The 13,143-nt window shown below is 36.5% G+C and overlaps 1 protein-coding gene across 4 annotated transcripts; it reads right to left on the reverse strand.

The window, feature by feature from the left end:
* Positions 1-3,531: 3,531 nt before the first annotated feature.
* LOC147852392 (protein ZINC INDUCED FACILITATOR-LIKE 1-like) lies at positions 3,532-9,815 on the reverse strand. 4 transcript variants are annotated; one of them, XM_087334043.1, is made up of 17 exons: positions 9,537-9,813; positions 8,478-8,518; positions 8,249-8,309; positions 8,020-8,122; positions 7,530-7,632; positions 6,405-6,458; positions 6,045-6,107; positions 5,915-5,964; positions 5,738-5,813; positions 5,298-5,507; positions 5,097-5,184; positions 4,863-4,948; positions 4,631-4,738; positions 4,481-4,525; positions 4,098-4,186; positions 3,741-3,784; positions 3,532-3,669 (listed from the first exon to the last, which is right to left on the reverse strand). In XM_087334043.1, exons 1-17 carry the CDS (start codon positions 9,697-9,699, stop codon positions 3,551-3,553), a joined length of 1,503 nt encoding a protein of 500 aa, XP_087190169.1. In that variant the 5' UTR covers positions 9,700-9,813; the 3' UTR covers positions 3,532-3,550. The 4 variants fall into 4 exon arrangements, with proteins under 4 accessions (XP_087190169.1, XP_087190171.1, XP_087190170.1 ...); XM_087334045.1 differs by having other exon boundaries at positions 8,478-8,555; XM_087334044.1 differs by lacking the exon at positions 5,915-5,964 and having other exon boundaries at positions 5,298-5,530; positions 9,537-9,815.
* Positions 9,816-13,143: the final 3,328 nt, after the last annotated feature.

Genomic DNA, 13,143 nt, shown 5'->3' on the forward strand with positions numbered 1-13,143 from the left:
CAAACTTCATACCCACATAACTTGCCACTTAGTTGTCCGTTTCTTATGTGGTAAAGTGTATTTGAAAGCTCTTCAAGACCTCCATCTTTTTGTACCAAGATATTAAACTAGTATAAAATATTATCTTTACTATTATTGTTTTATGTTGTGTGTGAAGAACCACACTCGATTTTGTATATTCCTCGTAATTTTCACAGGTCTGTTGCTGAAAATCTTTAAGACAACATTCCCTTCCGATCCGAGCCTTTCCGGTCCGAACCCTTCTTCGAATCGGCACTATTGGATCCTTTCTCTTTCCGGAAATGTCGACAGTTTTTTTGGAAGTGCCATGGCTTCCCACAATAGAAGCAAGTAGGCCTACCCCTTGACTTCAACCTTGTCCCCGACTTTTCCCAGTTCTGGGGACTCCGGTACTAGTTTCTCCCATGATTATGGTCATCATCCGCAACCAAGGCCTTCGGGTCAGTTCCGGATTCCCGGTCCTTTCAATGAGCTTCTTCATCTAGAAAGCTCGCCTTCACTCTTGCTAGGGACAACTACTTTCCTTCTGGTTCGGCGTTGCCGAAAGTGACAACTAACGTCTCCCAACTATCCGGGAGGGAACCGAGCAAGAGCAATGCAAGTACCTCTTCGACTAGAGGTACTTCAACCGAAGTTGTTTGATTTATGAGCCCCTAAAATGCATTCATGTGCTCTGCCATGTTGGACCCATCTTGGTACCAGAGTCTCACTATCTTCTGGAATACCAAAACCTGATTTACAACGTTTTTACTCTCCAACATGGTGCTGATTTTTTCCCAGAGCACATGAGCCTTACTTTCTTCATTGAAGTTGTTGTACAGTCTCACGTCGATGAAGCACCGTATGTATGTCGTCGTCTTCATGTGCATCACCTCCCATGTCGTGGCATCGATCTTGTCCGGTTTCTTGTCCCGGAACTGTATCGACAGCCAGAGATCTTTTACCATGAGCATGTCCCTCATCTTCGACTTCCACACTGGGTAGTTGGAGTCGGTGAGCTTGAACATGCCGCCAAATGATTCTTCCATTCCCTTGTATGCTCTGATACCAGTTTGTGCAGAAATAACAATCGGCCACAATCGAGTCTTCAACAAGGAATAGAAGAGGACAAATTGAAACCGAGATGACACATGATGTTTACGTGGAAGACCCTGAACAGGAAAAACCACGGGAGCCCACATACTCCAACTATCACTATGAGAGGAGGAATACAAAGTGAGACTTAGAGGCAATGACCTCGAGCTCTATGTCTTCGCCAATGGCAATTACAAATAGAAACTAATTCTCTCTCTCTCTCTCTCTCTCTCTCTCTCTCTCTCTCTCTCTCTCTCTCTCGTTGTATACAACAACTCAAAATAATCACATCACCTTTTAAAGTGATTGCCCTAAGTCATATTTATACTTATATGAAATTTGGGCTATCTACAAATATAGCCTCGATGGGCTCACTCTGAAACATATTTACACATATGTCCTTCGATCCGGTTTGCACCGGATCCATCCGGATTCACTGGACCCGGTTTCCGGGTCTCATCCGGAACCTTTCCGGATCAGGTTCCTTCATCTGGGTCGTCCAGTTCTCATCCGGATCCCATCTGGAGGGACTGAATTCCTAACAAAATTTTCTTTATTGGAGCAATTGGAAATCTTTCCTTAATGGAGTGTTCATCTTGCCTGTTGGCAATTCAACGTGTTCCATTATCCATGTAGTGTAGTTAGTGAGTGACCATACTCCATTGTGACATCCATTGTAAATAGTGTTTTTCACACACTTTTATTAATATAAATGTGTGTTTTCACCAAAAAAGAGAGAGATGATGAGTGGTCGTTAGGTCGGTGAGCCGATGCCGCTCTTTCCTTCTCTGCACAACTACTACACAACCTCTGCTTTTGTGTTGCCTTCTTCTCCATCTTATGCATATTAGCTATAGGATATCTATGCACACATTTAATGCCTCAAGAATAGTTGAGTTCCATAATCCATCTTCCAAGGTACACATATAAGTAATCATCAATTGCACGCCAAAATATTTTGAACAAAAAATGGAAGTAGAGGTGGTTAAAAGAAAAGAACCAGATATTCAATACAAATAAAGCTTCTTGTTGGATTCTAACAAGATATACCCAAGGCTTCACTCTTTGGCAAGGATTCAATTAGTAACATGTAATGTATAAGGAAAAATCCTCTCAAGTCATGATATTGGATGTTGTTGGCAATGGATGTTGGACATGGAGGTTGACTAAATGGATGTGAAGATGAAGTTTCTACACTTGGAACTCAAGGCGGGGGTGTCGATGGATGGAGTAACTAGTTAGGTTCGCAAAACAAAGATAGTAGGAGATGATTTGTTGGTGAAATAAGAGCTTATATGCTTTAAAGCAAGATTCTCAAATAAACTACCACAAGTTCGACTTGTTCATGAAATATGAGCCATTTCCCCGTAGTCACAAGGATTCCCACCTATACACAAAAAATTGCTCAAACGAGAGTCTAACCCTCACCATGATTAGGATTGAACATAATCAACGCACATCATAATTAAATGTTTTTGAAAAACATTGTGACTAGTTAGTATAATCCTTGACACTACTATGTAGCCAAAGATGACATATATGGTGCCATCCCAAACACTATAGTGGTTTCAATTCATACCATGGAATTGAAATCTAGCTTTAAATTACAATATCCATGTGGATGGAAATGAGCTATAGGTGTCGATGAATGACTTTCTATAATTTAAGAGGATGTTGATATGATTAGCATTGCACTACAAAGGTATTGATAAGATTAGTGTTACGGGCATGACCATATAATATCCCGTGGTGAGAATTTACCGTAGTATTCTATACACGTGTGTAGAATACTACGGTAAATTCTCACCACAGGATATTATATGGTCATGCCCGTAACAATTAGCATTGCACTAAATGATGAAGTATTTGAATCCAAGGAAACAAAAATCTAAGTATTTGAATCCAAGTTAGTTACACAACTGTCTATAAACAAAAATCATCTCGTAAAGATGGTTCCAAAATCTACAGGTCACATTATCAAATCAGATGTAATAGAAAGAGTGGTGCAAATGAGGGAGATCTTGTATCTTGTTGAATCCTTGACAAGATAATCTAGAAGATTGTCAAGGTAATGACAATATCAACAAGATTTTGCTTGTGATTTACATTACACAACCAAAAGTGCACGGCAACGATATATGGCCATTTAACAATACAAACAAAAACATGTACGTCTTGTCAAGCACCAAATAGTGGGTGTGTTTAATAAATCATTGTTAGAAAACAAATAGTGACTTTTTCATATATATATATATATTTGCTAGCGAAGTTAGAAATGCACCATTTAGCTGACACACAAAAATCATCATGGTGACATAGCACAAACCCTGACAGCAAATAATGAATAAGAAAAAACAGTTGGTTTTGCATAATGAACCATATATCATGCACGGTTTATCGTGTAAAAAAAAAGGACGTGATATGTCATTCGGTCACTACAACAAAAGTATGTGTTTTATTGAAGAAGTTTGTCTGGCTTCGGGTGATCCAAAGACTTCGGCAACACCGGATCCAACGTGAAACCAATAGTAAAACAACAAAAAAGAGCAAGGATGCAAAACACCATCCAAGTTCCTGCACAAACAGAATATATATTATATAAAGATTTAATGATTCAATAAAATGTGTTAAATATGAATAAACACCTGGGAGGAAAGATGCATTCATCCGTGTCTCTGCCCATGAAAGCCTACAAAAACATGAACAAATCAACCAATACATTTGAGTGATAAAACAAATCTTTTGTAGCGAGAAATTCCTCTTTTAATAGAAACTTTGAAAATCAGGTGATAGAATCTGCAGCAGTTTAACATTTAAAAAGGTTTTAACTCCATACTCTTTGACTATTTAAGAGGAGATCCTTTATATGCATATAGTGTGTGTACAATGTGAATAGGGTTCAACAAAACTAGTAAATATTAGTTCAGTTCTTTTTGTGCATTATATTTGCATGAAGAATTTCCATAGAAGACAAGGTTTTTTTCTTATTTAGGATAACATACAAGACACCAGCAACTGCTGGACCGATCGCTTTGAAAAGTGACACGATCGCCATGGAAACTCCATTGGCTACGCCACGTTGATCAGCAGTCTGCCATGAAGAACATACAGCAAAAAGTGCGCTTACAATTAGTGAATATGACCTGCGACATCTCATACATGCATTTATTCTACTGTCAATAAGTAAATCTCTCTGAACAAGAATATTGTGAAGTACTAATACATGTCCTATTACTTACATGATTTGATTACATGACTACACTACTAGCGACACCTATTTGGAATGGCTTTAAAATCTATCCATTGCTCGAGAATTTGCATTAGTTTGGCCTTCCAATGAGCCTATAATGAATGCAAAGGGGATAATGCTGAAAATCGTATATACCACAGAGTTGTTGATTAGAATGAAGCATGCAGTCATGACAGCAGTCTGTAAAGAAGTGGCCAAAAGAAAAGAAAAAAAACAAATGGTTTAAATAAAATATGGCTGAAAAAAGTCATCTATAAATGAGCTGAAAGCAAAATATTCTGATACCGAGAGCACATTCTTCAAAATTGATGCTGAAGTAAGCACTATCCAAAGCCAAATCCCATCCAGTTGTGAGATCAAGGGGTAGACAAGAACTAGAGGCACAGACAAAATCTAGAAATAGTAATTCAGATCCAAAACACATCAGCACCTTGCTTCAAGAAAGTATCTTGTTTATTTTTCACAACTTTTCAAATTTATGCTATATCAGCTAATGTTGTCAAAGAACGGGATTCACCGCTGAAACTTGACATGTCAAAATAGCACCAAGGATATGTTGAACGCTAGGATATAAGAGTAACTGAAATACTAGCAATGCAAAACCTGCATCCAACCAGCAAAAACCAAGTGGGGGGCCGCCCTATAAGGTTAATCCAAAAAGTGTAATGACTAACCAATGAGTAAATATCTTCAAATACTTAGAGATTGATAAGTAATGAGTAAGTTGATCCTAGGTTTAGATTGAACTAACCAGAGATTGCAAGGATAATGCCAACATCCGATGTCGACATTCCAAGTCCACCAAGTGTTAATGGACTCACAGCCCAAAGAGAGAATATCTATACACACCTTACAAAATTTACTTACTACACGAATCATACGCAATTCACTTACTACAGGAATCATCCTCTATTTATTTCTATTAATCAAGGAGATTTAGAGCGTAACTTGCCTCACTATAAGCCATATCATGTATACTCCATATACAATATACCGAAATTGATGCAACCAAGCCCCAATTTCTCCACAAAGATTTCTTCATAGACACACGTTTCGGGAGTAGTCTGATATAATGGCTTTTGTCGCCAGCTGTTTCTTCTTCTTTCTTATTATCACTTGTGGTTTCTATTCTTGAAAGAATAGGATGATTGTGCAAGGTTTCCTGGTGTGTCCGAACATCAGTGACTACAAATTAGTTGGCACAGAAAGTTCTCATATTAAATTCTGTTTATTCAATATGTGAATAATAATTAGTACTTTCTCTGGTCTCGTATGGGTATGGTAGATTGCTTAAGAATGAGTATGCGTATTTTTCACAACCAAAAGTCTGAAATAGCATGAATTTTCACCACAGCCCATGAAAATAAAAACATTAAGGAATGTATATCTTACTGGAATCCATATACTCATAACCAATGCCATAGTTGCAAAGGCCGATATACATAAACAAGGCAAGGCATAAGGGAACCTATAAGAAAAACATTACCACATCAGAACTGAGAAATAAACGATTAGAGATCCTTAGTACAAGCCCTTTTAAGAATAATCTTCTTTCTCCAAGAAACATACTCATCAAAAAGAGAACCAGTGGGGAAAGTGCCAGGGTAACTAATTGATGGCTGCAATAAAACATGAGTCAGGATCTCTTTTGCAACAGATTCACTGGGCGATCTTTAATAAAAAGAGGTGATATACGTACTCGGGCTAAGTAGCCTCCAATAGCTGGACCTATTACTAAACCAAGACCCCACATTGTGCCAACCTGGTGCATAAACGTTAACCAAAACTTGTAAGCACAACCATTTGCAACAAAATGTGGTGAAACTCATTGCCAAAATGCCCCCTAACTTGTTGAACATTTTTCTGAATACCCCTAAATTTTCAACACATACCAGAATATCCCTCTCTAGTACAAGATTGTACTACTACATTACAACATTTGGGGTATTCTGTTCACTTTGTTAAAAGCCAGGGCCATTCTGATAAGGACCACACAAGTTAGGGGCTTGTCAGTGTTTTGTCCTAAAATCTAGCTTATTAAATTCCAATACAGTTATACCAGCGACATTCCCAATGCTTGTTGTTCTTCAGTAGCTATTTCTGAAACATAAGCCTGCAAAAGACCCTTCTTCTCAATAACTGTAGAATGTTTACAAAAAGCTAACGTATAGAAGTAACAGTAAAATCTTAAATCAGCTCTTCTAATATACCCTTGTCTAAGTTCTAGCTAATAAGACTTCTCATATACCCTCTTCTGAGTTATAACCTATCATGAATCATTAAATCAGTTTCACTAAATCAACGAGAACTTCCATTCATGATAAAGACCCTGGTGACTCGTAAATGGTGGCTTTAGGGAAACCTTTCCCAGCCTTGGGCTGGCGTTTATCTTATTGGGTAAATTTTGAAAGAAAGTATATCTCACTTGCACTAGACGATAGAAAAGAATATGCATGCACCATCAGAATTGAGTACAAGTGACTTAACTGAATTTTGTGATTTATAGAACCAACAACTAATTATGTGAATCTAAAATGGAGGCCTGTCGAGCAAAGAGACATATACTACAGTTCCCTAATCAGCACTTATATAATGTCATTTTTTATGATTTCGAGCCTCTTGAAAAGCACTTCCATATGCTATGAATCTGCTGTACAGAAAGGGTTACACTAAGATATTGTCTCATCGACAAAGCTAAACAAACACCGACGCGGTGAATCATTTCCGGTTACAGTTAAATTAGAATTTCCAAATGCAGCTTGAAAAGTATGTCACATTCATCTTCACTAACCAGAAATTTCATTTGCGATTGCTTTTTCTGAACATGTGACTTTAATCATCTCATTCATTTTCCTCATGTATATAGTAGTCACTCAAAGGTGAGGCTATCAACAACTATCATTGTATTCACTCACTCTCTTCCTGCGAGCCGGACTTTTCAGTTCTGCCTTCTTTTGATTATCACTTGTATGGGTCACTCAATACTTTATACCAGTATCATGTTGTATTTTTCAGGACGCCTTGCTTTCACTTGTACAAACTCCCCTTTTTCTGGCATATATCACTTCAGTTAACTATTACAAAAAAGCCCTGTTTCTCTTAAACATAGAAGCAGATTTGAAAGCAACACATTCATACGACCATTATCTCAGGATCCTTCTGAGGACTAGTAGATAACACTTACTCGTATAGTCCCAAGAAGACCATTAAAGAAACCAAGCAGAAACCTCGACAACAAAGCCATCCAATAGGTTGTACTGAAGCCAAACATAGTATTGAAAACGACTCTGCATTCAAAAATCATTCCAATAACAAGTTACTCGATGATAAACAGTTCCATGCAAAGAAAGAAATTCAAAGGAGGTATGAGAATCCTCGCATGAGTTGTTTTCAATGCCAAATCCCAATAGAAGGAGATGAGTTAGTATCCAGTAAAGACTAATAGAAGCGAAAATGAAAGCATTCTTTTCTATTCCATTCAGTACTACACATTCCCAAGCTTCCAACCATTTAACTTACCGAAACATTGCTTGTTTATTCGACATTCAAATGAATAGATTAGTTTACATACATACAGAAATACATATGCACATACATATAAGTGCGTACATACACACACACACACACACACACATATATTTAGTTCATAAGAAGAAAGAGTATTTGCAAATTACACGGCTGCAGTGCCGAAAATAATGACTGGTTTACGGCCATATTTATCTGCTAATAGCCCCCAAGGGGTCGATCCAGCACCCCGACCAAGCATATAAGCAGAACCTAAATATCATTTATGTCAGCATCCAAAATAGAATATATTATGCTGAATCATGTACACGTGCCATAGTTTATCCATATGCCAGAAATATTAAAAATCTATTTCAATGAATTACATGTTTTTCCTACCTATAAATCCTGCATAAAAAGCAATTTGGGTTTCTGAATCTGCAACATTGAAGTCCTCGGTCTGAAAGAGATGAAAATCAATGCTTAAATCACAGAATTAAATAAGAAAGATGATATGAACTTGATCGATTGAAATAAAACGAGAAACGCGAATAGGAGTTTTTGATAAGGTATGATGACTTAATAAAGATAAAGAAAGAAAGAAAAAGCTCATATAGGAACCACTGACCATGAAGTAGATGAATGGGAACAATGACGATATCGGCAATGCTGTGGGTACAGAATAGCAAACAAAAGACTTCCATAACTAACCGCAATAAAAAAGAAGGTTGGGTTCTTTTCCTTGAAAATTAAAGATCAATTATAAAAGAACTGAAACTGTAGTGCTTTAGATGGAAATAGTGTTTTCAAACTGCGTCCTTCAAATAAGTGAAAACCCAGTGACGAAATATGGAAGGAGAATCCATGGATCAAAGGAATTTCCTAGTAAGTGCTGGACTCGGAAATGTTGATCACACTCCAAAGTATAAAACAAACATGAGCGCACTAAGCTAAAAAGAAGGGCATAGCATTTTCTGGTACCTCCAAAAAGAAACCATCATAGAAAGGTTTATCAATCCATTCACATTCACATTCCCATGAATGAATGCACCCCAAACGGATAGACATCAACTGGATATATAGATAGATGACTATGGCAATCTATACATACATTTTGAACTCTAAGCATATTCTGAATAAGAATGGACCTGATACAGATACATATATCTCAATCCACACATTACTTAATAATTTATTCACATTCATATGGACGGAGCAAGTATAAATATGCATCTCAATCTATGCAAGTAGTCAAAATCTATTTACATTTATATGAATGAATGAATATAGATACTAGGCATATCTATCTATTCACATTCACGTAAATAAATGACTACACATTTAACGTCTATTGAAATTTAAATATAAATGAACCCAATATATAAATAACCATTTAACATTTATTCAAATTTCTATATAAATGACCCCAGTACAGATTAGGTTCTCTCAATCTATTCACATTCACAAGAATGAACACATATACAATAAAGATATATTCACATTCATGCCAACAAATGGAATCAGTATAGACAGGTATCTCTGACCGTATATATCCATACACGCAAATGCAACCAACGGCTATGCACATCTGAATTGAATTGAATTGAATTGAATGCAAATATATATATATGGATGAAGAAATGTGTATCATTTATATGTAAATGTGTGTGTGTGTGTGTGTGCTTACTATTGCAGAGGGCAAGAACAGCAACAAATAAGAAGTTTTTGGTTGGGATTGCAGACGTGGAGAGCTTCCTGAGGTGAATGGCACATCCAGGACAACCTTCTACATATTCAGGAAGAGGCGGGCTTAGCAAGGGATGCTTTTTTTCACCATCGCCCATCTCCATCTCTACACTCGATCTTCTTCTTCTTCTTCTTCTTCTTTCACCTTTCTGTGTGTGTGTGTCTTGGGTTTGGAGATTGCTTGTGTGCCTTGGCGCTGTCTTTGAATAAACAGGCAAGCAGCCGTTCAGCCGTCTGAACAATGCTCTTCTCTGCATATTAGCAGGGGTGGTATTAGTAAGATCATAAGTAATGTATGTCTTGTATGTATGTGTATGTATGTATGTATGTATGTATGTATGTATGTATGTATGTATGTGATGTATGTACGTATATATATATATATATGCATGTAGATTGCGAGAGTGTGAGTGAGGAGTGGCATCTATTTGGAGGTGGTAATGGAGGGAGGAGGGGACTCCACCCAAAATGTGTGGCTCTCTCTCTCTCTCTCTCTACCAATCCCTCGCGTGCTCGCGTGCGTTGTATTCTTTTTTATTGGAGAAAGAAAGAAAGAAAGAAAGATATATGAAAGTCTTCTAAAACCAAAATTGGCCCATGACACAATTTGTTTACAACAAATTTGGGGTATTTACCCATTCATCGAAAGTAAAAATAAAAATAAAATAGAGCTTAAGCTAAACCGTTCTAGTAATAAAATAAATAAATAAACATGTTCTATAAGGAGAGAGAAGTTGGTTATACATTTATGGTTGGGGTCCACATGCCTAATTTGATGATAGGACCATAATACTTCACGCATGAGTTAAAAAGAGTTACGTTAATGTTTGAAATATCCCATGGTTAAAGGAGACTTGTGTTAATGTCTTGTAAGAGAGAGAGAGAGAGAGAGAGAGAGAGAGAGAGAGAGAGAGATGTTTGGATTATTCATACCCTTTAACATGAAGATATAGTTTCATTTCCAATTGAGAGACGTGTCATTTACCTAATGAGTTTTAATACAATGACACATACATTAGGATTCCAAAGAAACTGAAAAAGAGAGAAAGGAGGGGGGGTGTTATGATCAGCACGGCATATGCCACGTTTCGAAGAGCATTTTTTGGAACTATTACAATTTATCTATTCATGAAAGAGAGATCTCGAGGTTCTACTAAAAGACACAAATCTTTGAAAAGCAAAAGTGTTCATGTTCTAAGAGGGGGTAAAGTCTTCAAAAAGGGAGTTTACATTGATTCTTAAATGCATATACATTTGCTTGACAAACATTTGGAGTTTACCATAGTGAACGAATCAAAATCAAGTGGATGAACCTCGTGAGGCTTTTGAAATCTTCCATAAAGGCACGTTTAGGATTTAGGGTTTTGTAATAACAAAGGACACCACACAACTAGGCTTGTGGTTGAAGAATATCATGTTGGTAACTATTATTTTTTCTTTATCATGCTTTATTAGAACTCATTGACATTAATGATTCCATAGGTGCACAATTAAAAGAGGTCACTGATTTAAATGTCCCAAGTAGATGAGATAACTTTGTTAAACTATTTATCGAGTATTCTTTAGTCCCTTGAATATTGAAGAACTTCATTCGCAGTCTTAAAGGACGACGCTTAATAAAATTATGTGCTGCAATAAAATTTGACGGGTTGATTGGATTAGTTAGCATGCATTAGATTGTGCACTGCCATTAAATAGTTGGAGCAAATCATGAAATCATTGTATATAAACATTAATTAAAAGACATCCAACTCTGCCAAACATTTTTTCACTCTACTTATATTGTCACGGAATTCTCTAGTAGTATATTCTCAATGTAGACAGTTTAGCACATGGATGTACATTAGTGATATACACATTGATCATGCAAATATTGATTAGAAGAATACACCAAGTGCCTTTATGTACAAAGGATCAAAATCATTGTTAGAAATAAATATATTTATATTAATGATATCATGATAGATATTATATATACATTACAAAATGTCGTATGAGATTATTCAAGAAAGATTGAAGGCAGACTTATGTGGGTTACATTAAATCATCTAGTTTATGGACTTTGTAAGAATTCACAATGTGTACAAAGTAAAAAGTGTGCAAGTTCTATTGTTTAGTTTTGTTGCTCATGCACAAATTTGTAATGATGAGAAAGATATAGAAATTAACAAGAAAAAATATGTACTCCTAGCACCGACTCTCATCCCAACCATTCAATGTATAAGAGACTCTCATGGAATAGCCCGATAAAGTTACATCATTCACGAGGCTATCAATTGATCCCTAACCTCCCTTATGATCGCGAGTTGAATATTCATAGTTTGAAGATTACTCCCTTCTAGAGTTATGTTTCTCACTATTGTATGGTTGAACGTCCCTAGTCTGAACGCCCTCCGAAAGTAATGTTCTTATAATTGAAAACAACTTGGGAGAAAGTACACTCGAGTGCTTTGTCATCTTCCCAAGTTGTTTTTGAATAGGTAAAGTTTTCCATTTGAAAAAAACCTTTGTCTATCATTTCATGCAAATCCATAATGGTTTTGGGTTAGGAGGCATTATAATTGTTGAAATGAGTGACAAGGCATCAACTACCAATAAAACATCTTAAATTGAATGGTGATTTGGCAAACAAACTTGTTGAAGGGCATCTCAAAAAAATCACTTCAAAATTGGGCTACCTACACTATCTTTTAAACAAAGGACCAGAAAAGTCAAATGAGTCAAGTTGTATTGAGATAAGCAAGATTTACATGCCACATCCTCAATCTCTTCAAGAATGTTAATCCTACCACAATAATGTGTGGATAACTACTTGTCAAACTTATTTCTTCTCTAATACTTTAGGGTAAATGATGTGTCATTCCTAAAAAGCAATAAAGTGCCTTACCCATGTATGTACTCTTTTATATCAATCTTGAACACATTGGATATTGCGACAAATAGTATGCAACATAAAATGGTGTTCTTGGATAAATACTAAAATGGTGTTCTTGGATAAATACGACAAGTAGTTGTAGTATGTGAAACTGTTGTTTCTAAACACTCAAAACCCCCACAAAAAACTGGCTTGATAACTTTTGAATGTGATTGTAGGTAATTTCAGAAGGCAACCCATACAAATACTATAAATGCTCCACCACCATAGTTAAATGTGAACTCCTAATGTACTCCTAGTAACTATACATAATTATATTTTTGAATTGCTTGCAAGTACTCGATACACATAGATGATCCTGATTGAATCAACTCTAATTATATCCCTTTACATATTTTCCATTTGGCGAACAAGTGATGGGTGGGCTTCTTGATTTAGGACAACTTTTTCTTCCAAATTGTTGAGCTTTTAAAAGTTAGTTTTTTTCTCATTTAAAAAAATGGTTAGGTTTATGTTATTATAATAAAAGCCAATGATAGTGATGGGGGGAAGATTATTTTAAATGTTACAAAACGGTGTGGCCAAGAGAAAGAACCGGTCGATTGTCGACGCGGCAAGGGCAATGCTAGAGGAGAAAAGCATGCCCAGGTTCTACTGGGTTGAGGCGGTTCGG

Source organism: Azolla caroliniana, unplaced genomic scaffold (assembly GCF_043228905.1).
Source record: "Azolla caroliniana isolate FFs.n. ecotype wild unplaced genomic scaffold, voAzoCaro1.0.p SCAF_18, whole genome shotgun sequence".
In the NCBI taxonomy this organism is placed as follows: domain Eukaryota; kingdom Viridiplantae; phylum Streptophyta; class Polypodiopsida; order Salviniales; family Salviniaceae; genus Azolla; species Azolla caroliniana.